We start from the raw sequence: 27,277 nt of genomic DNA, 5'->3' as shown, positions 1-27,277 counted from the left end.
TGTTTACAGGCAGTGGGATCTCACTTGCACAGTCCATGGAGTCAAGGATATTGCATCCTAGCCTAAATAGATTTTTATATTAGGTCAAGTAAGAAAAGCAGAGCTACACCTTGTAAATGTCTAAAACTAGGTGAGACAAGCTTCTCCTCCTATTTCACACTAGTATTCATATTTTTCACATCTTTGATTATTTAGTCCATCTATAATAGCCTGTATTCAGGATTGCACATTTCTTTTACAATGGACAACCTGAACCTATAGCACAATTGATTGAACTTTATTGTGATAAAACAGATATTTAGCTGATGCCATATGAACAGACACCTAAGAAGTATCTTATTCTGTTCCTTGGTTAGGGACAGCCTGGAACAAGTCCGTGTTGTATTTTAATGTCAGAGAAACCCATGTCCTGGGACGAACCACTAAAACTGATATGTGGAAAAAGTAACACTGAATTTATATGAACATACACAGAGGAGGCTAGGTAGTAATTTTGTTGTCTGTGCTGTGGAGATGGGAGTACAGAATGTTGTAAAGAAGATGGTCTATGTGTTAGATGTTTCTCTTTTTAATCTCAGTTAATTGATTGCCAGTTTATCTGAAGTCATTAATAGGATCTGGAGAAGCTGGTGGGATGTCTGTCTCAGGACACAATTATTACTTCCTTGAGCTGAAACTAAATGTTGATTAATTGATACTGATTATCGTAGAACAAAGGAAAACTTCCTCCGAAAGTCTGAGGCTTGCCTTTACTATGAAATAAGGGAGCACTTCAAGCCTGAGATGAAGTCCTATCACAGACAACAGTTTCTGCTTGGCACACCGTGCCTTGGCTATATCCTCAGTGTGCAGCGTGTCACTAGTCCATCAGCTGTTCTGCAACAAGGAGACAGGACAAAAAGGAGACAAGAAGCAGGTAGCTTTTGCCATGATAGAGTTACCAGTACTGAATACTGTGCATCTGAACTGCCGCTGACCCTGCCTGACTACATCATGTGAGAAGCTAGAGCGCTGGTGCCCAGGAGGATTTTGCAGTGAGGTTAGCTTTTTCACTATCAAAACAAACCAGCAAGCCTTGGTTTGGGACAGTTCTGAGCTTTGATTGCTTAGATCATCGTATCTGAGGATACTCATTGTGGTTCATGCCCTCAAACTGCCATCCCATCCTGCTCCTGGAAATTTTACAAACACTAGAGGGAAACCTCAGCAATCAGGTGATTTGTGTGTTAAAGTGACTTGAAATAGGTGCTGATTTATCTTAAAAGATTTGGAAATAACTGTCTTAAACCACCATAAGGATGCCTGCTCCAGTTTGTGTGGGAATGAGTTAAATTTGTCAAACCTTAGTCAAGCAAATTTCTACAGATCTCATCAAGGTTATTGTATAGACAAGGTCCACAGCGTTCACCACCGTATGAAGTTAATGCAAGTGGATTAACTTTCCCCACAGGACTTGCAGAGATGAGAGGTGACACCTTGCACCAGCAAGAGCAAGGAATATTGAGGAAATAAATGCATTTGTGAGTAGAGATCAGTCTCTACTCACCTTTCCTTGCCTTGCAGGGGACTTGGGAGGTGTCATTACTCAGACTTAGGAATCACTGTGCAAACAAAATAAAAAAAGAGTCTTAAACTTGGTTTATAAAAATTAAGGGAATAACATGTTATTAGAATAATTGTACAAATTACTGTCATTGTAAATTGCATTTATGTATGGATATACCAGTTGAGAATAATGACAGTCAGACTATATGTAGCTAATACGCAGAAACCACACTTCCTTTTCCAGTTTATCTTCTTCTTCGTTATGAATTTGTTTTGTGAATCATCTAATTAGAGCATTTCTATATGGAAAACATAATTTGATGGAAGAGCGCTTTGAAGGAAAGACTAAATGTTATAATAGCAATGCTCATTGTTTTCTCATATTTTGAATTTTTACAAGTTGTAGTATTTGTGAAGGACTAATAGTCGTGTGAGCTGTCAACTGTGATACTATTAAGGTACAAAGGGTTCTCTGAGGAGCTATTGAAAGACATTTAAGTAAATGAAGGGTCTTAAAATGTTTTCCTTTCAAGGAATTTAAACTGTCTCTAAAGTGTTTAAGGGGAGATGAAAGGCTCTGTGATGTAATTTTTCAGGCTTAATGCTGTCCTACAACAGATAAATGCCCTGGGGTGGAGCATTTCAGATCCTTCTACATGCTCAACTGTGTCTAATTACTATTCTGGAATCAGTTCGCATTTGAGGAGTTTACTTTGGAGAGGATGTGTCTGCTTGTTGATTTGCCTTGCCAGGTTGAAATTATAGTAACGTCTTTTCTCCAGAGTCAAAACAAAACAACAACAACAACAACAAAAACTTTTCAGATGTTTTTTGCTTAGAAGTCTCAACAGGGCAGGAGAGCGCATGCAGTAGAGCAGCATGTAGACTGTGAGTCTCTTCAGAAGCTGTGGGAATCAATCCCACGTGCCTGGGCATTGCAGAATCACAGAATGGTTGAGGTTGGAAGGGACCTCTGGAGATCATCTAGTCCAACCCCCCTGCTGAGCAGGGTCACCTAGCGCACATTCCCTGTGTGGTGAGACCTGGATATTGCCTTGAGCAGGAGTGGTACGGGGGGGCATGTACAGCAAAACCTGTCAGGACCATAGTATCCCTTGCAGCGGGGTTTCACAGACTTACAGAAATGTTGGTGGGAAGGAACCTCTGGATGTCTCCAATCCAGCCAGCACCTCGAAAGAGGGCTGGAGTCTACACTGGGAAGTCAACCATGGCTCTGTCTGGTTGAATCTAGAATAACTCCACAAATGGAGATGCCCCAGCCTGGCTGGTAACATGGTCTAGTGTTCCACTTACTCCTACTGAAGTTTTTCCTAGTGTTCCATCTACCCCCACAAACCACAGCTTGTGGCCATCGTGTCGGTCGCTGCTGCTGATGATGTTTGGCTCCATCATCTTTTTAACTGTCTTTGCGTAGCTTGTGGGCTGCTATTAGGTCCTGACTTCACTTCATCTTCAGCAGCTCCAGCAAGCCCAATGCCCTCAGTCTCTCCAAAACTAGTGCTCTAGGGCCTGCATGTTTTTGCAGCTCACCTGCTGGATCCTGACCAGCGTCTCCACATCCTTCTGGATGCTATTTAAGCCGGCTTTCAAGGTAACACATGGGTCCTTCTCTGTAGGGCTGCTTCTCAGCCAGTTGCTTTCAAGCCTGAACTGACACATGGGTTATTTCAACCCACTGCAGTACTTCCCATGTCTCTGCTCAGCTTCATGCTCTTTCTATCGGCCTGAAGTTTTCCAAGGTCCTGCTCTATTGAAGTGCTGATGCTCACCTCGCAACGACCTAAACATTTGCAGAGGGTGCCTTCCATCTCTTGCTCAGGCTTTTAGGACTCTCTCTCCATGAGGAGCGGACACAGCCTTGGTCTGTGGGATCTAAGGCTAGACATCTTCTGGCACCTTATCCTGTGCTTTCACACACACACTTCTCTTTGGCAAAGCTGGTTTAAGCAGTCCCTGCTGCAGCCTGGCCCCTGGCCGCTCCTTCCCTCCCGTTTCCCTCCCCACTTGTGCTGACACAGCTGTTTGGGGGCAGGCTGGCAAACCAGATTGGTGGGCGGATGTGGGATGCACGCAGCCGTCACAGATATTTTTGTCCCGGCTACACATTTTTCTGCTGTGAAGCAAAATGCCTCTGGCAGTAAGCAGAGCTGGGCTGCTTTTGGCTCTAGGTGAAGATGCTTCGCCTCCCACCTCTGCTCCCCGCACAGCGCCGGGTGGTGACATCCCCTCGCTCTCTCACCATGGGGTGTGTGAGCACCCCATGCAGTTAGGTCGTGCAAGCCAAGCCAGCTGCCTTTGCAAGAAGCAGACAGCAAACACTCACGCACAGCCCACGCGGCCGCTGGAGGCTCCGTGCAGTGACCTCAGGCAGCGGGATCATAACTAACCCCGGAGAGTCAGCAGGGTCAGGGTCTGCTGCTGGCCAAAAAGTACATGCTCTTCTTTTGTCGTTATTTTCTTTTCTCTTTTAAGACGTGTGCTGCTTTCCTACCAGGGCTGGCGGCTCTGGAGTCCTCGCTCACCTCTCGCTGCAATGTACACACAGCTACTGTGTCTGCTCACACGGAGAGTGCCTGGCCTGGTAATTGCAGCCTGTAGCTCACAATGAGAAAGCCAATGCCAATAGATGTATAATGAGCATTTAAAAGGCTCTTAGTTTGTCATCCAATCGTCTATCATCCTCATTGTGTAAATATTTTTGTTTCCACAACAAAATGACTTTAAAAGAAATGTTCACCAGGAAGAAAAAAAAAATTGATTCTGCTGATAAAATCAGGACAGTCAAAATGATTAATGTGACATTGATGAAAGCTTGCAAATGAGGCTTAATTTCTGTGGAAAAAAAAAAAAAACACAACAAAACAACAACAACAACAAAAAACTCATGGATTCATCAGTGCTTGGTTGTGCCTGGAAATTCAGTGGCAACTGGAAATTTGATGGTGACCTCTGATAAGCGAGAAAATGGTGAGAGTTTTAATGAATTATTTGAATAAGAAAATAAATAAGTCACTCTGTGTAGTATTCTTTCTGATATTTGTTTTGCTATTAAGTCCAGTTAATGCAGTTTTCATTGTGTCATGACGTTTGTGTTGACAAAGCATCATGGCATATGAGCATTGCAGGGTGTTTGGCTGTCTGGGAAGGAGATACATCACCTGAGACACACAAAGGCAGAACAGGGAGGTTATTGTAATAGGAAGTAGTTTGGAAGCCTTTGGCAAGACAACGTCAGAGATCATAAAGACAGAAAGGATCCTAGCGAGCATCTTTCTTCTCTGTCACACAGGCCACAGGACTTAAACGAATTCCTTGCAGTTCAGGACAGAACATATTTTTTTTTAGGGAGAAAAGTCTAGTCTTAATACATCTAGAAAATAGGGATGGAGAAAGTGCCATATGATAATCCTCACCTTTCTGCAGAGGGTAGGGAAATGACCTCTTATTCTCTAGCTTGCTCATTGCAATAACTACATATCAAAGCTGATTAGAATTACGGGTTTTCAATCTTTTCTAGATTCTGGTGCCTTCAGTGTTTTCCAGGAAAAGTAGAGGAAATAAACCAGACGCTTTTCATGGTTATCTTGCAGAGCCTACTTAGATACAGCGCATAGTTCCCTCAAAGATCCCCAGAGCAGAAGCTGGACACCTGTGAGCTAAACTACACGCAACACAAAAGGCACCACGCCACTTTTTCCTTCAAGCACATTCAGTGCTTGGGTGGCCACCCAGAAAGCCTTCCCAAGGCTCTGCAGATCATCGCGGATCCCTGCAGTTCATCCAGACAGCTTCCAGCTCTAAGGTCTGGGCATGGTGGCTCAGAGGTGGGCAAGCAGAACAGGGCCACATTTTCCTTTTTGGTTTCCCTTGGCAGACACTGGCCTGGATTAACTCTTTGCCTCGCACCATAGCAGTCCTGCAGCTGTCCTCACCTGCACCGCATTGCCTACAGGCAGGGAGCTTCTCTGCTTGTACAGGCGCTTTGCCAGGGACAAAGCTATTAAGGATGTATTTGGCAAACAAAGAGTCGGTCATACAGAGATCCTGAGGACAGTGAGCGGAGAGGGAATGCTCTTCCTCTTTACGTACAAGCTTATATATGTGAGCATATGGGCCCACGCAGAAGCAGACGGTTTGGCCCATGCATAAGGAGAGAGTTGGAGTAATCCCTGAATAACCTTGACTAATGCCATAATAAGCTAATGGAAGCTTTTGGAAGCTCTTCAAGACAGTGTAATGTTTAACCTTGATCCTTCAACTCAGTTTATTTTGGTCTTTCTGAATACAAAATTGCTTACCTGAGGTAGGAGCTCATGGTGGATTTTTCAGAAGGAATTTAAATAATTGTGGTAGGATCCACAAAGGTATTTGGATGCTTTGTTTCCTTTGAATTTGGTGGCAGTTAAGGGCCTAATTACTTTTACCAATCTGAGCTTTTGCTTACCATCTCTGTGGTGTTATAATGCTCCCATGCTCACCTCCCTTTAGGCTCTTGGATAAAGGATTCTGCCCTCCCCCCCCCCCCCCCCCCACACACACACACGCACACACTTATTTATTTTTTATTTTTTTCCTAGAGGGAAAAAGAAGAATATGTGGCTGTATCTCAGTCAATTCAGCACAAGGTCTACTGGCTTGGCTCAAAGTGCCAAGAAACTTATCTAAGTCTCTCGACTTTCCAGCAAAGCAGATGAAGGGCATAGGTGCTTTTTGCTCAGTGCTCAGCTATGGGGACTGTAATGACTAGCAAAGTAGCAGAGCAAAATTTGGGGGGCAATAACATCTTAAACTGCAAGTGCACATATGAATTCTTGAAGCTTTTGTTTGTTTGTTTGTTTGTTTGTTTGTTTTAAATCAAAAGGATTTACAGACTTAAAAACATAGTTCATCTTTATGTCAGCTTGAACTAACAGCCATGGCAATTGTGTGTCCAGGCACAAATGTCCACACAAAAAGATACCTATTTTTAAAATATTTTTTTCATGCAAAAATACCCCAAAGTGTCTTCACAGTATTACCTCAAGTAGAAAGTACATCAAACAAAATATTCACTCAGTCACTTTTATTCATATGAACAAAGCATTTTACTGTGGCCAACTGAACATGCATCTAAAAGGAGAGATGAAGAGCAGACAGCACATTAGAGGGAAAGAAAGACTTTATCTGGGAGTGTGCAGGAGAGTGAAGGGAGGTTCATGTGAGAAAGCTGCAGCAAAGGAGATTTCTTTCCTTAGGGGCTGTAGTAAGGAAAGAGGAAGAGCTGGTGCTGGGTGATTCAGGGAGCCCCAGAGGGTAGCAGAGAAGGACTTGGGCCGTGTGATGTGGTGGATTTTGAAAATAAGGAGAGGGTTCCTGATGCTGCGATGCAAAATTCCACACTGGAGAAGGAGCAGAAGTTAGACCAGAAGAGGGCTGAGATTTATTTCAGAAGAGGTAGACAAAGAACAAAGATGTAATTTTATCAACAGATTTGTCCTTACAGGAAGATTTCGAAGATGGGGGTGCTGGTGGAGACTTCGTGAAATTAATTAGCAGACCTAACCTTGTTTTCTACATTCAGCACAGACCAGAGAGGAAACAAAGCCATTTTAATGCCATTTTCCTTCCAACACATTTACTTTCTAGAAAGAGAGCAAAGAAAATATTGACATGCCAGACTTGATGGGATCCTTCATTTGGAACAGTACGGTCATTTATTCTTCAATTGGACTGCATATTTCTCCAGTCGGCACAGCAAAATGCTCAGAACTGTGGAAGAATATTTATTGTTTAGAGAGTCCTTGGACACCTCCACAAACTTTGTCTTGCTTCTCTGACCAGGAGCTAAATTTAGGCACTTTGTTCAATTGAGGTCCAAACAGCTGTTGTGTGAGCAGAGCTAAGTATTTTTAAGGGTATGAGACAGTTACAACATAACTTGAGCCATCTTGCTTTGAAAGAAGCAGGTGTGTGTCTAGCTGTATAGTAGCAGAGGAAAGAGAAACTACCTTAAAGGCATGTTTATTTCTGCTATTTCTCAGTGATACTGGCAAAGATTGGCAGATTTAAATAATATCTCTTAAATACTTGAAGACTCATAGCACCTCTGTGAAGCTGCTTGGTTACCCTTCAGGTTACCTCGTTCTGCTTGTGATGCGCGTGGATATCAGTTGCTCATGACTATAGGTGCACTGCATTTAACTTTCTGGGGCTGGACCTAATGATGATCTATGGGTGCTGTGACAATATAGATACTCTAATCATGGCAGGATAATACAAATTCCACCTGACAATGAAACGTTGCTAGCTCGGCTGTGAAGCATGGCAGTCCACAATGATATATGCCGACAGCTACATTGGCAAATTGCTGCAAGCAGCAAGTTACGTGCGTCAGCTGCCTTTTTCTCAGTTGAAACTTGACCAGGAAGCCTTCCACAAAGCAGATCAGAAGATGTTTAATGACTCGGAGTAATTAAGAGTTTGTTTTCCATTTCTGCTGGCGGATAGACAATAGGACATGGCCAAACAGCAAACCCCCTCCACCCTCTGGCTCCCCCTGTCCCAGCTATCGAAGGATCGGTGGGACAGGAAAGTGCGATGAGCGGGCACCGTGAGTGAGGGACGTGATGGGTATGGGAAGATGGGGCTGTGGTGCCACATAGCTTGGGCTCAGGCCTTGAGATGAGTCCTGTGGCCATGAGGCTGGTCCTGCACCAGCGCTTTGCCTGCTGAAGGCAAGTTCACGTTAACATGAGGTGAAGGCTCCTCACTGCATGAGGCAGTGAGGAGTGAAACCCATCATCTGTCCTTAATTCAAAGCACGGGGACTTTCAGGGGCCTCAACTTCACACTTGGCCTCACTGAGGCCAACCAGGGCAGCAGGGACATCGCCGCGGTCGCTGTGACAGGGCAGGGATGACAGCCGCCATGTCGCGACAAAGCTGCGAGCTCTCCCCCGTCCCTCAGCGGGCTGCCCCGGGCCCCCGCTGCCGCTCTCTCCGGCCGGGCAGCGCCTTCCTCAGGGCCGCCCTCGCCGCTCCTCCCGCTCCCGCTGCCGGTGGCGGTGCCGCCGCCCTCAGCCACCTGCGGCCGGGCGAGGCGGAGCGGAGCGGGGCGGGCCGGGGGAGGGCTCGGCCGCCCTCCAGCGCCCAACGCAGCCAACCCGCGCCGGCCGGGGCCGGGCCATAAAAGCGCCGGGAGCCGGCGGGGCTGCGGCCGGAGCTGGCGGGAGTGGTGCCCGGGGTGTCTCGGGGTGGGCAGCCCGGCTGGCCCCCAGCCTTCGCCGCCTTCCCCCAGCGCCAGCAGCGGGCCCCCTCCCCGCCCAAGATGCTGTTTTGGCACACGCAGCCGGAGCACTACAACCAGCACTCCACCGGCAGCTACCTGCGGTGAGTCCCGGCGTGAGCGCGGCTTTGCCCGCAGGAAAAAAAAAACAAAAAAAAGCTCTTTCTGGGAGGTGTGGGCTTCCTCTTGCTCCTGTCTCCCTCCCACGGTAACATCGCCACGGACGACTTGCCGGGAGCTTCGCCCCGAGCCCCCCGCCGGCTCCCTGCGCCCCGGGGGCTTTGGCTGGGCTCCGGGGGGGAGCCTGGAGAAGGGCTCGCAGGGCGCCCGCTTTGCTCAGGACGGGCTTTCCGCCTCTTCTTGTTGGGACCAGGAGCGAAAAGCTCTTAATTTCACTTTCTGAACTTGTCTAAACCAGCTTTTTCCTGCCTCCACACAGGCGCGTTTAATTAAATGTGCCTAATTTAAGCACAAGGGCCGCCGAACAATAGTCCGCAACATGTGTTAGCGCAAACTCGTATTTCCTCCCTCCAGAAGACAACAAAGCAGGCAACTTTGGGAGTTTCCTTTCTGCTGGGTGCTTACGAATTATTTTTCTCGGGATGTATAAGGCCGGGCTCTCAGCTGGTGTCGATTGCTGCTGCTCTGCTGGAGCCCCATTGCACTGATGGGCAGCAGTGGAGGCTCTGTGGTGGCCCAAGAGCTGTGCTTTCCAAAGGCACCCCAAATAGCTGCTCCCGAGAGATGGCCAGCTTGTCTGGCGAAGCACCTCACACACCGATAAGGCTGCTCTTTCAATGCGACATGCAATCGTTACAATTCCTGCTCCTTATCAGTACTTGCAAAGGAATTTTTCAACCTAATAATCACTCGCCGTTATCAAATGATAGGGTAGCGTGAGGTTCTTGCTTGCCAGCAGCCTTCCTCGCTTCTTCATCCAGGGTGCTTTGCCTCCTTCCTCTACCCCAGTGAATATTTTAACAGTGTGCTTGGGGCAGAAGTCTTGTGCTCTGTGCTTGCAAAGCTGGTGAGGACAGTGAGAGCAGCAGTAGCAGGCAAGCCTCAGCCCTGCAACTTGTGCCTACAGCTGCTGTGATAGCTCTTGTGCTGCTCAGGTTGATCCAACACTATGGGTTTGTAGCATCCGAGTGCTACAAGATCATCGAGTCTGGGTCAGGCTTGAGCCCACAGTTCAGCTTCCTTTGAACTGGCCAGGAAAGACATCTGGTTATTTCTGCTTGATGCTAGCAGTTGTGGGGTTTGTGCTCTGGCAGGAAGGCTGCTGGTGTACAGGTAACCTGCCGGTGCTCCAGCAACAAGTGTCACCTTTAGTGAGCACTTGCCACTGTGATCTGGGGCTAAAAGCCCTACAACCAGATTTATGGCAGCATTAAGTGATAGCCTCAGGCATTTCGGGGAAGGTCAGTTGAACAAAACACTTTTTTTTTTTTTGTGGAGACCTCTAATTCTGACTAACTGATGGGAGGATGTCAAGGCATGTTTCTGGAGAGGGACGCTTTGTTTTGGGCTGTGACTTTGTGAGGGCTGTCTGTACCCTCCGGTTGAGACTGTGCAGGGGAAGCTGAACTGGTACAGTCCTTGAGGTAGCTATGGGAAAAGTTTGTGTGGATTATAATTTTGTAAGGATCAAGGGCTTTGTGCATATCTGAGACATCTGTGTAAACTCTGGCATACCTCAGTGTGATGCGGTTGCAGTTGGTATTTGTAATTATAGCAAGACAACGCTACAGATAAATTCTTGCAAGTCTTCCCTCACTTTCATAGAAATGTATGTATTTTGATCTCTGCTCTGCCAGCTGGCTGAGCCATCTATCTTGCAAACCTTCTCCCTTTCCCCAGGTAAGTGGACCAACCTTTAGTGAAGATGAGAACACTAAAGCTTTAGCATGAAGATGAAACTTGGGAGAGTTTTAAGGTTCTCCTCCTTCCCCCTGCCCTATTTTTAAGGGATTTTTCAGGGGGAAAAGGATGTTGTTTTTTTTAAATTGCTTTTTCCAAAACTTGATTTGTAGCTCTTGTGAAGGGAGTTGAACAAATATTGGTGTCTTATTTGCTTACACATTAGAAATCCTTTTAACCCTTGACCTATTGTTCATGTATTCTATGTTCCAAACAGTTCTAGTAACATGAAATGTTTCATGAGGGTTTGATCCAAAGTTCGGGATACCAGTGGCTGAAATGCTACAGGAATAAGAAGGTGACTTATCTGCACGGCTTCATTAGTGCTTTCATATGGTTAAGCTGTCCAGCAACTAAATCACGTATCTGTCAGTGCTTACAGTCATCAACTATCAGACAGCTGTTCTGGTGACTGTGGGGGTGTTAAGAGCTTGACATGAAATATAGTGTTTTGGATTTCGACTTCCCCTTGTCTAAGTTTCTCAACCGTTTCAGCAGAAGGGGAGGAATTGGTATACCTCGCTGTTAACCCTGGGTCAGATTTTGCATGCTCTTTATTTCTGCAGAGCTGCTGAAGTGCTCAGGCTTGAGAGCTTTTGGTCTGCTCTCATCCGTGAGGCAGCGTGCATTCCTCTAGCGCTGCGCAGAGGAGTGCGTTGGGAGCAAATGTTGGCATCCGGGGTGAGCGAGATGGCTGGAGCAGTGTCAGATCCTGCATGTGTGTGGAGCAATGGTATCTATTTCAGAAATCTACTGGAGGCATTTCTGTCACTTCATTACTGTAGTAAATCATCATTAAGGGGAAAAAAATGCAACCTCTCTATGGTTGCAGTTGGGTAAGAGCAGTGGTTATGTCAGTAATGCCAGTAAGCGAACGGGGCTGGGTGCTTTCAAGCTGGTGATAATACGGAGGGGGTGCACTTGGAAGAGGGAATGGAAATAGATGGGTGTTTCTTTTCTCGTGAAGTGGCACGGTTTGCTCTCTGGCTTTATTTCTCCATAAACAGGAGCACCTGAAGCAGGCACTTCAGCAGCTTGCTATAAACTGCTGCACCACTTCACTGCTGACCTGGGTAGCCTTCAAGGTCGCGGGTGTTATGAGTGAATGCGAGGTGGATCATTAACTGAACAGGCAAGGAAAAATTCTTGACGCTCTTTCCATAGGCAGCATGCCTGTATGCACTGGCATTCTCCTGAGCAGCTTTTCTGGAAGCTTTTGGTGTATGGGGATTACTGAAAGGAGCAGAACTGCAGCCGATGCGATGGGGATTCGGAGTCTTCACACATATGGAGGAAGCAGAGGAAAAGAAACCTGATTGCGTATTCTGAACTGTGTTCAATATAATCCTCCTAATTTGGAAGGGTATTAATGTCTTAAGTAGCTAGATACAGTGATCTGAAATGCTAGAGATGCAGGAAAGGCTAATGGGGCTCTCCAGCATTAGACGTGCTGAGATGAGGGTGCTTGTTCCTGGCATCTTTCTGTGCTAATCATTCTGCTGTGCTGCCAGCCTCGCTGACATCCGCTCTGCTTGGGGACTAGCACGGGCTGGGATCGGTGTGGCTGTAAGGCAGCACAAACAGCTTGTAAGGGAGTGGGAGCTGGGACTGCACGGCTCCCTGAGAAGCTGCTGCTGAGCACCTGTTGGCTTTCGTGAGGGTAGTCTGTCTGAAGGGCTGTGCTGTTTCTCAGGACCAGGTTTATGAAGGTGTGAGGAGATGTTAGGAGATGAGTAATCCAGCAGTCCATGACAGGTACCTGCACAGCTCCTTTTTTACAACAGGCCTATGTGGGCTTCTGACCCTTTGCTAGTACTTGCAGAACTTTTACTAAGCGGACATTTAGCTGTCAAAATAGCGTCCTTTCTTGCTTTTTTTCTTCTGATAGACTTTAGTTTATCAGAGAGGTGGGTTCACAGATCACAGAGTGGTTTGGGTTGGAAGGGACCTTAAAGCCCATTTAATTTCAGCCCCCTGCCATGGGCAGGGACACCTCCCACCAGCCCAGGCTGCCCGAAGACCCATCCAGCCTGGCCTTGGGGCATCCACAGCTTCTCTGGGCAGCCTGTTCCAGTGCCTCACCACCCTCCTAGTAAAAGAATTTCTTCCTTATATCTAATCTAAATGTCTCCTCTTTTAGTTTAAAGCCATCGCCCCCTGTCCTATCCCTACTCCCTGACAAAGAGTCCCTCCCCACCTTTCCTCTAGGCCCCCTTTAGGTACTGGCAGGCTGCTGTAAGCTCTCCCTGGAGCCTTCTCTTCTCCAGGCTGAACAACCCCAACTCCCTCAGCCTTTGTAGGAGAGGTGCTCCAGCCCCTAGATCATCATTGTGGCCCTCTTCTGGACTCATTCTGATACTTCTGTCAGGGGAAACTGCTTAACTAAAAAGTAAATCTAACTTATGTTTTTAAAACATTTTAATTTTCAGAAATACTGTTTTGCTAATGCTGTGTTCTTTTGTGTCCAGTGTTGACATCCTAGAGGCAGAAGCTGCCTTGTTACATTCTGCAGGCCAAATTCTTTCTTTTTTAGCCATCATAACTCAGCGTTTCTCCAGAGATCATCTCCATTATTGCTGAGCACGAGAATCAAATCCAGATTGAGAGTAGAATATTCCATAAAGGCTTTGTAACTAAATGTGTGTGAATTGTATGTTTCAGAGATGTCCTTGCACTGCCGATCTTCAAGCAGGAAGAACCTCAGCTGTCTCCTGAGAATGAAGCCAAATTGCCTCCGTTTCAGTACGTCCTTTGCACAGCCACATCACCTGCTGTGAAACTGCATGAAGAAACCCTGACCTACCTCAACCAAGGTAGGGTTTGTACTACATGAAGGAGGGCAAATTTCCTGGGAATGATTCATGAAAGAGAATGAATCCAATACTTGTACCTCACTGGGCGGGCAGTGGGAAGGGGAAAAGAAGGAAAGATATGGGGAGGGGGATGGAGGAAAGGAGGAATCTTTAATTTTTCACATTTGTATACCAGATTGTCTACTGATGTAAGATGAAGTACCACTGATTTTTAATTGTTGACTTAAAGCAGCTTTATAGCATGCACCATGTGGCCAGGTACTGGCTTGATCTTCAACAATTTGGAATACAGCCTCCTACCTTCATCTTGACAGGCCAGATGAATTTAGCAGATGGGTGAGCTTTGGAATGGGGAGGGTCCTTAACACTGCAAGTCCCCAAGTGCTCCTGGAGGGTATTGCTACAGAGGATGAACTATAGGGAGTACTTGTGGGCTCCTCAGTGGTCTGGGCAGGGCGTGATGTTGTTCCTACTGGCTGGGTGGTGTGGCTCTGCTCTGCTGAGTTCCTAGCTTGACAAATTGCTGGGGTTCACCATAGTTAGGTCATCCATAAATGACTTTATAGACTAATTTTTACTCCTGGATAAACCAACGCTGCATTTTTTCTATGCTTTTTTTCCCCTTTGGCAGAATTTGTGCGTACACATCTGTGGTTGGAGTTTGGCTGTTATTTTGCAGTACCTCCTGCGTGTGGGTCCCAGAGGGTTCAGACCTCTCCAGGCACAGATTATGTGAAAACTTTCTATGCTGCCTGCCAGGTTGTAAACAAGGGCATTAGACTAGCAATGAGCTGAAGGCTATCTGCCCCATGTTATCAATGTCCTCTCCTGCTTCTGAATCTTGTCCCAGCTATTCAAGCTCAACACCGAGCATGAAGCTCACTTGAGTGTCTCAGGATGGATTTCTCTCAATGCTCGTACAAAACAGAGCCCTGACCTCCATGGGGCTCTTAGCACAGATGTGTCTGGCTGCTGGATCTGTGTTGCTCACTGGTAGATCGATAGAGCCCCACTAGAAGGATCTGCCACGTGCTGCAGGCTCTACCCAAGGAGCCAGATGTCTTGTACATCAGAAGATGCTTGGGGTTCGTGCCTATGTATTCCCAGTTCAGATTCCCATCCAAATAAAGCAAACCCCAGGAGGTGGCATGGGGCATATCAAGAGTGAGATGAGCATGAATCTTTCTGTGAACACAAAATTATTTCCAGTTTCAGAGTAAAAGATCTGTTGTGAAAAGCAGTTGTCTGCCAAATACTTTAGCATACTTCAGGCAGCACCTTTTTATTTTTTTAAACCTTGGAAGGGCAAAAAATATATAACTCTACACAATACAATGAGTTTCAATGGAACCATGTGACTAGATCAGTTCAGGTTTTACTATGAAAATAGTAAAGACTATTGCCGCCTTTGTAGGTAAGATTGTGTTGTGCTAGGCTTATTATAGCAAAAAGTTATTTCCTATTCCATCTTGACACAATACTGACTTATTTCCTTGGTAGGCCAGTTCAGGTATCTTCTGCACCTGTCTTTTATACCTCAAGGGGGAAAGCGGGGATGTGCCCCTGCAGAACGTGTCCTCGGGGCTGAACAGGCCTGGAAGAACGAAGCAGGCATGAGGCTGGCAGAAGCCATGTGGTGGGATAGAGCTGGGAAGGGGCTGGGGTAAGAAGTATGGGAACTCTGGTGCTGTTGACTTTCCTAGGGAGTCTTAGGGGTAATTAGTTGTAAAAGGTGGTGCCTCTACTCCTTCATTCTGAGTTGAATGTCTCATTGCTTTTTGTTCTTCTTGGCAGGAGCACCACAACTGCCTGCCACCTTCTCATCAGCATCCTCGCCTCATTTCTTTAAGCTCCCAGGCAACTCATCTTCATCTTATACTGTGATCCTCTGGGTTTCTTTGAGATCCTCTTGAAATTCAGCTGAAAGCCAAGGCTCTTTGTGTGTAGATGGATGTAGTGGCTCTCTGTATGTGGTGTTTTGTTTTCTGGAGATCTTGTGGGGTGCCTACTGTAAAAGCCTTTCTACTCTACTTGAGCGGGTTGCCTCATATTCCACACCAGCAGCTGCTCTTCTTTTCCCAGCACTGACCCTGTCTGGTAACAAGGGCAAGCCTTGGCCCTAAAGTCATCTGACTTGTAGTCTACCTTGATGCTATGTTCCTTAGACCAAAATCCCTTGCCTGTGCTAGTTAGGAAGAAGAGACTGGAGTCTGTTTCCATGAGGATATGGCCTGCTGTGAGAAGTTTGTCATCACTGAGGATGGTTACATATGGGGAGAAGGAGATGCTGGGCACACATCTCAGTCAGCTGCGGTCAGAACTGGGAAGTCTGACTTCTGTTGGTGCAGTATTAGTGAAGATGTGGCCTGGGGTTAAAAAGCAATGAGGATTTGTCTTGCAAGATGTTTTTGTGTTCAGGAACATCTACATAAAAGGGTATTTAGTGTTTTTTCTTAACATCTGTGTCAAAAGCATGTTTTTTGTCTATTGACCTCTGGAATAAAAAATAGGATGTCTGTGTAAAATTAAAAAATTAAAGTGCTTGAGGCAGAACAAACTCTTCTGTAGGAACTACTTCTGCTTCATGAGCTGTATAGTTACCCAGTAGGTACCTTTTGCATAGGTATTTTTTCTTTCCCCTTACTCCTCTGAAGCCAGAGGAGACTATTACAACTCCTTATGGCTTGAAATGTATTCAGCACAAGCCAGGGAGTGCCACACAGGTGCTGCCACACTGATCTCAATGATCTTGCTATGTGTAAGTTAATTTATTATGGTGCTGAAGTTTCTGTGAGTTTTGTGTTGTATGACCCTGAGGAGGTACACGAAGGGAAGCTCAAGGCAGCTCAGGCTGACACAGCTGCTGGTCATGGCATGGCAGAAGAGCTGACCCCGGTGTGCTGTGACCATGCCATCTCATGAAGCAGTTAGGACTGCTACCCTACATCTCACTGCCTTATGCTCCCTGTAAGCATAGGGACACTTCTTGCATCTTACCCTCGCTCTGTCCTGTTGCATCTGGCCAGTTACACAAAAGTTCCCCTCTTCCCTGTATGCATGAGTTTTGAATCAGGTTACCTGAGGAAATATGTGACTTTATTAATGCCTGTTCCTCTAGCAGTTACAGCTGGCTTCTGGTTGCACAGATACAAAGGAACAGTGGCTGTCCCAGCTCCAACAAAGCCATTCACATCCAGTGCAATTACACAGCCAAACTATGAAGACTGTGTTGGGGTTTTCGGCTTCCTAGCACTTTGGCTGGGTGATTTTTGCCACCTGCTGTCCAAATGTTCCTTCCTGATTGAAGCTCTCACCCCTCAGTAGCTGACCTCCTGTCACTGAAGTGGCTGTGTGCCCATGCTCACTCTGCACAACTAGTTACTAACAACTAGTTACTAGTTCAGTGCTGGTTTGTGAGTGGACCAACGCAGGAGGTAGCTCGTGTACAGAAAGGGATAGAAGACAGCTCAGTTCTGATGGAGCACTGGAGGGGGAAAAGCTGGAAAAAAATGGCAGCAAATTGAAGGTAAAGTTGCATAGTAGAGAGAGGAGACCTTAAATAAGGTCTGAAAAGGTTTCACGGGGTGAGGAGGAAGGGATGCCCGGTGGCTGCATTCATGTGCAAACAGGAGAGGGCTCCAGGCTTGTGGACCAGCATGGCATCCCGTGAACCTTGCTTTTTGCTGGGTGGACCCAGACAGATGGTCAGTGGTACTGGGTTCCCACAGGGATAAAGGAGAAATCCAAGAGGACTCCTGAGCTGGAGAAGCTGTTCTCAGCAAGGGCAGTGGGGGGCATTTGTGAGGGGGCATTAAGGAGCGCTGTGTTAAGTTGACTTGGGGACGTTCAGCAGTGGCAGGCTCCCAGGCTTGTCTGTGCCAGTTTGAAACCATGAATGCTCACTGGCTGCCGCTCTAGAACTAGCCAGTAAATCAAGTATCTAGAGTCAAATCCTTAGCTTGGTTTCCAAAGACTGACTCATTACACTTGTCTTTCCTGATCTCTTCCCCCCTGTGTTCCACATTCCTTGGGAAATTGGAGCCAGAGCCCTGTAAGTCTGAATTGAACATGATCTTAGTTTGCTAATCCTGAAGGCAGTTTATAAGGTAAGAGATCTTTAGTGGACCACAAGAGGATTATTCATCTGAAAAAGGAAGTATAGGTGTGCTGGTATGGTGTTGTAAACCGCTACCCTTTTGATCCAGAAAACTGGTGAAGGTGCTGTGTCCTCCTACGAGGAGCTGCTGCTGCTGGCATTGCTCCCTTGGTCAGGGAGCACATCTGTCAGCAGAGCTACACTGTCCAGAAGTCTGCAGCACAAACATCGCCTAACGTTTTTGGAACTAGCCCGCCTTTCAGCACTATTTCAGTGTCTCTTGTGGATAAGGATTTTCAGACAAACAATCAACCAGCGACCATATTACAAACCACTGCTTTAGCAAGAGGTCTTGATGCAGTTGCATATTCCATGGTCTGCAGTCATATGGGGTGTGGTTTGACCAAGGCTGGTTGAAACCAGTTTCAAACATGGACAGAAATGGGAGCAATGAAGGTGGTTCCAGAAACTGCACCAGGAGGAATGCAGGGGAAACGAGCACTGCACAGCAGATCTGAATGCTAATAAATGTGAGGAAATAAAATTGTTCATTTAAAAAAAAAAAAAAGCACAAAGCAAAAATTGTTGCCCAAGGGAACTGGCTTGTAGCACCAGAACCACATGTGGACTGTGAGCTGCTCAAGTCATGATGTTGTTTCGTGCCCAGTGCTGGGTTGGCTCAGAGCCAGAGATCTAAATTGCTCCAAATAGAGGGTGGTTCGGGCTGATGGCCATGGTCACCAAGACCCAGCTGTGTGCCAAACCCAACCCTGGCCCCCAGTGGTCCTTCAGAGTAACCAGCCATCACCTGCCTGTAAAGCTTTCCTGGGCTCTGTTTGGCTCTCCAGACCTGTGGTATGTGACTTGTGGGTCTCAGCCATGGGAGCGTTTCAGCATGCAGATGGTTAGGGTTAGGAAGGCTGGCCATCTCTGCTTTGCAGTGTCTTCCAAGAGTTATCTTTATTGCCAGTCCTAGACAGTTCAGAAAACAAACAAGCCAAAAACCCAAACCATGAGAGAAAACCACTAACATCCGAGAAGACCTGTGATGATATTGGGAGCGTTGCTGTAGTGGTGCATGAGCAACAGATGCCTCATGAAGCTAAAGATGGACTTAGCTGCATTCTGTCACACATGAATGAAAGCCCCAAATATCAGTCTCTGGGCATGTGTCCAGGTTCAATATGCGTGTGCATTAACTGGTAAACTGTGCTGTATTAAAATCTGCTGGCTGTTGTCTTGCCTCAGCTCACTGCAGACATTCTCCGATTTCCCTTCCAAGAAAGGTGCAGAAAGCACAGGGCAGCAAGCAGCTGAAGAGGACATCTGGAAGATGATTGCTGGTTGCTTGGGTAGGAGATGAAGTTGCTTACAGCAGAAGGAGGCAGAAGAGAACCTTTGTCTCCCTTAAAAAGTCTAAAGTTCAAATACAGTTGTCTAATCTTCTGCAGCCAAAGAACTCAGTTTTAAATACTGAGATTTACAGTAAATGAAAAAAGCTGTTTTGTATTGACGTTAACTCGTACGTAATTGAGTTTTTATGGGGTCACAACTGTCTGAATGTTTGTAGTTTTCCTGGAACAATTCTTTATTTGCCTAAATGAAGTGTAGAGGAGGCTGAGTGACCAGCTCTGACTGGGTGTGCTTCTGGTTTAATTATAGCTCTGTTTGTGAGGATATTTTTGCTGTGTCCCATCCGAAGAATTGCCTCTCTTCCTATCAATTGGTGCTGCCACTGACCAGAGATGGGTATCTCAAGGACATCTGCTGTTGGTGACCTGTCCTGTGTGAACACACACTTTACCTTTGCTTGAGATCACAGGCACATATGTGACTTTGTGTCATTGAGGCTGTGCATGTGAGGTGCTCCCTGGTGGCTGCCCATCCTTGATCCCTGATCCTTGTGGGATGCTGTACTGCTCCTTGCTCCACCTCTTACCACTCTGTTTCTGGGTTCAGATAGCTTCAAGAAATGGCTAACAAAGCTTGTCTTTTCCCCATCTGAGGCTGGCTATTTGGCATTTTTGGTTCTCGTGGTGCACCTCTTTGGTTTTGAAGAAACAATTTGTCTCCTACCTTACTTTGAAGACAGCTCTGAATAGGTTCTGATGTCTCAGCTGAAGCCATGAATCGTGCTAGCAGCTATTTCCACATATGCTTGGCAGCTCCGTTTTCGCTTGGCAGCCCAGGATAAACAACCCTGTCTCCAAACCACACCATCCCTAAGCTCACTATGAATCTTGCTTCAGATGACAGGGCACCTCTGCATAAGTAGAGCATCTGACTTCTGTTGTCCCTAGGAAGCTAGAATCTCAGTTGTCTTTTAATCAAGAGCCTGTTTTCTATTCTTTCTGGAATACTTCTGTTGTTAACATCTGGATGAAATTCAAGTGGGATTGTGAACTTGCTGGATTGTAGGCTGTGCACAACTCCTACTGGAAGCCCCTAGACTGCATTTTGTTCTCCTGCTTCCATAAATCTTCAATATCCGTGAAGGAAGTGCTCAGAAGTTGCTACAAGTGTTGTGAAAACTCAGATAATACAGCCAAGATTTTTTCCTACTATTCCATGTTGCTTTTTTATTTTATTTTTTTTACTTTCCTCCATTATCCATATCTACTTCGAGATTCCTGTAGTTTTGAGAGTGAAGCTTGCTTGAGTTTCTACATTTGATGTCTGTATCAATGTTCTTGGCAGCCTGAGGGGATATGTAAGCTTTCCAGCTACCTTTTCTCAACTTGTGGTGTCCTAAAAGATCATATTTTACGTAGCAATCAGAAACTTAGAAAGCACTTCAGCTTTGATGTGGTTAGCTGTTTGTATAGGAGTAATGTATGTATGACACCTTGTTTCTAAAGAGGCTGGAAAAAAATACCCTTTTTCCTCTTTGCTTCATACCAAGCATTTATGTTTCTGAAACTGTACAGCACGTATTTGAGCAGCAAGCTTTCTCTTGTCCTGGCTTGGTGTCCCGTTTATGACACATACCAAAGGTACAGCCTGCTTTGATGGGGCATTTGTCAATCACATCTTCTCCCCCACTGTGCAGAAGGCACAATGAGAAGCCAGGTGCTGTGGGACTTCCTTTCTGCTGCACCTTTCTCTACGTTACTGCAGAAATGTGGTGGAGGAAGTGACTTACCTGAGGGCTGGAGGGGGTCAGGAGTTGTACTCAGCTCTTCTGCATCCCTCTTCTGCACCCTCACCTGAGACCATTCTTCTTAGTTATCTGGGACTCAGGTAAATATTACACACAAAGCTAGTCTTGCAGAGCTATAAAACCTGTTGTCCAAATTGACTCAGAACAGGTTGAAACCAGAAAAAGCCTGCCTTTTTTACTTACACAGAGGGGGCTGGGGATTTCTGAGCTGGACAGATGTGACCCAGATAGTCCCGGGTGTTTCAAGTACATGCTAGAGAAGTTGAAATACAGGAAGAAATTATGTTCACAGGACAGATTTTTTTTTCCATTTTCTCTCAGAAGTCTGTCATTCCTTGACCAATTAATAAGTATTAAAAATCTCAACATGTACCGTGGCTTTGATTAGGTGGAATGAGTTGCCAAGCTCCAACAAAGTAGGTGAGGTCTGTGCAAGAGAAGACCAAGCACACACAATGAATTTAGAAACTCGGAGTGTTTCTGTGTTCATTGTCTGGTTTTGCGTCCTTGATTCAAGTTAGACTAGTCTTGGAGGAATTAAATATACATCCCGCTCTTTGGAAACCACTCTAAATGAAGAGTGTTTCTTCTAATGCCTGTTAGCTATGAAGTGTCACCACTGTAAAATGGACCATCTTCAAAAGTCTGGGAAGATGAGGGCTCAGCCAAATGTTCATATAGTAAATGAGCACTGAAGTTTTCCTCCAGCAAACTCGGCTCTGAGGCATGTGTTGGGCTTTCCCACAAGAAAGAGGCACAGAAAGAGAAAAGAAGGGGATGAAGAACCCCCCCCCCTACACGAGCTGGGGGTAGATTGTAAAAGGAGAACCCCAGGAAAAGGCATGATGGCAGTGCAGCTCTGTGGTGTGGTAGTAGAACCAGCAGTGTTGTTGGACTGGGCTGTTGCGTTGCTCTAGTGGCAATGGCAAGTAGGGCAAGTCTCTTTGGTGCTGGACTCGCACGGGTACCGAAACACAGTGGGGCCCCGGTAGCTTTGCTGCAAAGAGGAACAGGCAGGAGGCAGGTGAAGGGATGGGTCAGACTGCAAATACTAAAGCAGGGCATGTATGAATTGTGATTTTTTTATAGCCCCAGTTCAGATGGAGATCATGCAAAAGAGGAGTTTGTGAGCATTGGTCTGACTGGGCAGCTTGATACGGATACAAACTGGACACTGGATACCAGAAACTGGGGAGTTGTGGCCAGGAAAGGGCTCGCTGTCTTCACCCTGCTCCAGCCCTGGGCCCTTATAACTGCCTGCTGCTGAAGACGAGATGCGGGACAAGATGGATCTGGTGTGTCAGGATGACTCTTATGTTCCTTTTGCTTTGCCTGGCCCACAGTTGGTCCTCCTCTGCAGGATTTCCATGCTCCTAGCATAGCGGGAGCTTTCAGGGTGGCCTATTGTGTAGCTGCTGAATTCACAATATCCTCTGGATAAACATCTCCTAGAGCATCTTGTCAAAGGAGGCTGTAGCAACTGCAGAATATCCAACGCCATTTGTGGCCTGGGAAGGGAGGATTCTGGATTCTGCCGTTGTTCCTCGTGCTGAGTGTCCACACACGGGACACTTTGGCAAGTCTTAGGCTAAGTTTTATTTCTGCTTTTGTCAGGCTAAGAAGGTGTGGGCAATCAAGCATGCAAGCTCAGATGCCAGCTCAGTCACTCTTGTCTTGTTTACTCTGTGGATTCATTAATCTTTCTTGTCAGAAGAATCTTTGTGTGTTCCCAATGCCCTGAATACTTGCATTTGGTTGTTTCAAAGGTGATCCTCCTGCCTGCTGGATGCGCTTTGGTCTGGGAGGAGAAAAGCTTTTTTTTTGCCCTTTTTTTTTTTTTTTTCCTCCCCCCTCCTTCTGTGTGCTGCATTCAGCTGTCAGCATTCCTTTGCCTTTATCTGTGCACTGTTTAGGATGTCCATATAAAGTTGCTAAATGGAATTTTTATTGGTCAGCTTGGCTTAATAATCAAACAGTTTCCAGGCTGGTTCTGTCTAGTGCTGTGTGGATCCGTTCTGAGAAAGAGGACTCACCATTTCTTTTCCTTTCTTTTTTTTTTTTTTTTTTCTGTCCACTGACTTTTGTCGCAGATACTGCTTAGTATAAGGTTAGGTTTTAATTAATTGCTGGAAAGACAAGCAGACTACTTGGCTAGGTTAAGTAAGGCTTGAGTCATACTGGTCTGGAACATCAGCTGCCTAATAGAAAATTAGTGTATCGTACTGATGTATTGTGCAGAAAACCGCAAAATGCATAGTGTAAGTGACTCTTGAAACGTAACACCAAAACACACAAAAAGAAAGCAGGATATTGTGGTTGTGTAGCAAATAATCATTGAACAAAATGTAACTTTTGAGCTTGAAATTAGGATAATCTTTTAAGGTCAGAAGCTGACCAGAGTTGCTGATGTCTGAAACTGTTATGTCTTGTACCTTTTGAGTATGTGAAAACGTTCCTTTTTTCAACCAAATTATTTGTCAGCTGCAGCAAATTGTTGACTTTCAGTTCTCCCTAGACTAATTGGTCATACCTGCTTTTAATGTACATTAATTGCCAGACAATAGAAGTGAAGAAAATAAGCAGTGTATAGAATAAATAGTCTCTTTAGAATAGATACAATTGCTTTATGAATCACCAAGCAGGAACTCTGTGGACCTGGGTGGTTACTACTTTGCTGGATATTACTCGTATTTGTGAAGCAGAGTTGCTCAAATCTAGCATAGGAGGTGATTGCATAAATTTGCTGTTGCTCAGGGACTGTCTGCTCAAAATACAAATTACACTGTATCATCACCCGCCCAGGTTTTTATTGGTGCCCCCAAAGCTTTCAGCGAAGCCAGGAGACAAATTGCATCTCAGGAATGTAATGTGGTTATCCAAATATTTATTACCATTCTGTTCCCTGCCTGAGGTAGGGAAGAAGGGTTGTGGCAAGCTCTTTGCGAGGCGCACCAGGTCGCGCAGGAAGGCAGGCAGGAGGCTGCTGTGGCATCACTCGTGCTGGGGATTTGCTTTCAAAACACCTTCTTCATTTCAGGTAGTGATAAAGATACCGAGACCAGGCTTTAGGTGTCTGAGACCAGGTAGGTCACCAGCTCTGGGGCCATTGTGAACCCTTGGTGGTGCAGCTTTGGCCAGTGTTGAGAGCACAGAGGGGAAAGGGTTTCGGCAGGTTGCTGACCTTTAGCACTGGGTTTAAGATGAATGTTCAGTAGTGAATATCATGCTGGTAAAGGGGGGACTGCTGTGAAACTGCCACCACTGCTCTCCATCACCACAGACATTTTCTTAGGGTTCTTCCTACCACATGAGCACAGTGGATACCAAACCCTCGTCGGCTGAGGACCGGCTGCTGCCCTGCTCAAGGTCAGACTGTTCAGTTGGATCATTGCAAAGTCTCAGCATCAGCACCTGACTTCAGCTTTACCACCAAGCTTTGACTTGGAAATATCTAGTCTAACCTGTATTAATGAATGAGGCAGATGGAAAAATTCAGCATAGGGGAACTCACCATGTTTTGAGTTTAGCCAGTTGCAGTCTGGAACTGAAGACAGAAAGATGGGGTTTTAGTCACGCTAGCATCCATTTTTCTTTACAGATTTAGATACTGAAGTAACAATGATTTAGTCTGTGCAGAAAACTGTCAGCCTGTGTCTCTTAGGGCTGCAGAGTCAGTAGTGCAGGATTCATAGATGATCTGTGTACCAGAGCCTTGGGCAACTTCTGTTCAGCTTTCTTCAGGTTAGGTCACTGTTGTTCCGTTGATTTTGCAAAGCAATCTTGTTCTCCAGAATCCAAGCACTGATTCTTTATTTTTATTTTTATTTTTTTTTTCTTTTTCTCCTTCCTTGCAGTTGTTACAGTTTTAGGATTGGCATTGTACTTTACCATTTCAAGAGTTTTGCTGGTAGCGATGGGGGCGAAACATAGGGTTTGGAAGGTTTGGAAAGTGCTTTTAATGAAAAAATCCCAAACAGCTTAGAGTTATGAATTACATGTAACATTAGCCATGAAGCAATGAATTTGCTGGAATAATTTATAGGGAGAATGAGCTTTTCAAAATCAATACTGGAACATTTTTATACAAAGGAAGTATGAGGAATTAGGACCAAATTCTCACTCAGAGTTCCACAGAGTGAAATAAACTGTTTAAAGTTCAGCTGGGAGCTGTGTTGTTTTGATAACGGTCCTGTGTTGTAACTGGAGTTGAACATTGGGATGCTAAAGGGAAAGCAGTTAGCATGAAATACCATTCTGAATGAGGCTTTTCATGGCATAAACTGAGTTCCAGGGCTTACATCAGATGACCCATATATCTTTCATCAAAGCATTTTACTTCCTATTTGGCTTTCCATTCAATATTAACTCTGTCTCCACAACAGTTTCTTTCTTACCAGTGGGCAGAATCTGTTTCTAACTTATTCCAAGCAGAACTACTCCTGTCAGAATGAGATGTGTGGTGCTTGTTGTTCGCTGGGTTGCAGAATTGCTCCCGTCCCATGTGAGTGCTTGGAAGATGCACGCTGAGGAGTTTCTGAGTGCTCGATGCTAGTTTGAAGGGAATGTGGTCGATGTTTTCATGCTGATTATTTTCTTCTGTCTCCTAGGAACTTCAAGTAAGCAAATCAGGTTGCCCAAAGAGTAGGAGTATAGCAGAGCATCAACTTGTCCCAAAAAACTGCTAAGTCCCGAGATGCTTACTGAATGTCTGGAAGTGCTTGTGGCTCTAGCATTGCCTGCCTCTGCAGCGCAGTTCATGGCATTTCTCTGTCCTTTTACACCATCTGAGTACAGTCATAGATGTATTCTACTGTCTCTTGGAAGCTCATGGTCTTGAATCCTAAACTAATTTTCTGTAATGTTTAATTAGCCTGATGTTTGCTTGGGAGCAAATTGCAAGTGCAAGAGATTCTTGGCTGTGTAAATCCATTTAGGCAATGAACTGTATCACTGATTTTGTGAACCTGAGCCTGATCTTTTTATGCTAATACAATAGTATTGATTTTGTGGGGAGATAATGTACTTCTCTCTTAAAATTGCCAAGTGAATAATAACCACTATCAGAGGGAACATCAGAGAGTTTCTTGAGTTAGTGTGGAAGACCTCAATTTCAGTGCTATGGTTTACAGCATCAGCTTCTATTGTTCAGCAGTCTTGAAAGGGAGGTCACTTTCTACTTTGGTTTACTTATGTGCAAAGAGATGGGTTAAGATCTGAGTTCATTTTCAGTGTTTAATTTGGCACTTCATATGGTTTATTCTTTCCTTCACATCCCCTAAGCCGCGTGCTGGATTCAAGGGTCATTTCCTGTTTGCAGAACTCCTGTTGACATCAGTAGGAGTGTTGTGCAAACATTTGAGGCTCCAACATAGCCCCTCTTGTCCTCCAACCCCCCGCCCCAGCCGGCCGAGTATGCACATGTATCTCTGTACTCTAGTGATATGGTCACTCACAGGAGCACCCAGAAGAACGGAACCTGACTGAAATGCTGTGCCCTGTTGATACATCACCTGCCAAAAGTCTTTTATTTCTAGATACAGGTTCAGAACTGTAGCATTTTTGTCTGCTGATAACAACTACTCAATGGGAGATATATCTGCTTTGCAGTTTTCTGCAGGGCCAGTTTGGAGGAGATGCTGGTTGACTGAGAAGATCCAAACTGATCGCCCTCTCGGTGCCTGCCTTGTTGTACCTGTGCATTTTTTTCAGTAATGGGGGGATAGCAAGATGAACAAGAAAAGCTAACCTAACTATTAAGTATATATATGCTTTGTTAATCCTAATGTTCCTGTCCTGCCTCTGTACCAGCTGTGGGTTTATTGTATAGTCGGTGCTACTCAATGAGTTTTTGGGCTGTCTTAGCCATTTGTGCCTAAGGTTTTGGGACAGCAATCTCCTTTGTCTGCCGTCAGCCTTGATACTTGATGATGCTTCACAAACCAGTTAGCCGAATTCTACTGAACAGACTAAGAGCGTTATGCTGAGGGGTGGTGGTGGTGGGGTGCCTGAGTCTGAATCCCTTCCAGTGGTCAGGATTGGCCCTTGTACATACTGTAAGATCCATTGCTGCTCCACACATCTGAAGGAGTATTTGTGCAGTGGGCAGCCACACCTAAGGCCCGGTATTGCTGGTGCACTGGAACACCTCGCAGACCTGACTGCGCTCTGAAGAAGGCAGTATTTGGCCCAAGTTGCTATCCTTTGCAGAACAGTGCCTGGACCTGTTGTGCAGCAGCTCTTCACCCAACCTTTGCTGCAGTAGAAGGGGCGGATGAAGGCAGTGCTGTTAAAGCTGTGTGGCACGGGGTGGGGGGAAGGCCTTGAACACCTCAGTGACGTTGTGGAGGGTGACCAGAAGTCCGAGCAGCCCTTGGAGACAGCCTGCGATTGCCTAACTGAGTGCTTTTAGCAGCCAAAAGACAAACCTCCCCCTCAGATTTCTGCTGTGCTTTATTGCCT

At 45.8% G+C, this 27,277-nt stretch overlaps 1 protein-coding gene across 1 annotated transcript in view; it reads left to right on the top strand.

The window, feature by feature from the left end:
- Positions 1-8,728: 8,728 nt before the first annotated feature.
- The window catches only part of TFCP2L1 (transcription factor CP2 like 1), a 37,801-nt gene continuing 19,252 nt past the window's right edge, over positions 8,729-27,277 (top strand). The window contains exons 1-2 of the mRNA XM_005017516.5: positions 8,729-8,933; positions 13,411-13,562. Of these exons, the coding sequence (XP_005017573.1) occupies positions 8,872-8,933; positions 13,411-13,562 (214 nt within the window). The 5' untranslated portion in view covers positions 8,729-8,871. The remainder of the gene's footprint in view (positions 8,934-13,410; positions 13,563-27,277) is intronic.

Source organism: Anas platyrhynchos, chromosome 7 (assembly GCF_047663525.1).
Source record: "Anas platyrhynchos isolate ZD024472 breed Pekin duck chromosome 7, IASCAAS_PekinDuck_T2T, whole genome shotgun sequence".
NCBI classification, from domain to species: domain Eukaryota; kingdom Metazoa; phylum Chordata; class Aves; order Anseriformes; family Anatidae; genus Anas; species Anas platyrhynchos.
The sequence above is the reverse complement of the archived record's forward strand: the minus strand, read 5'-3'. Positions and strand labels throughout refer to the sequence as shown.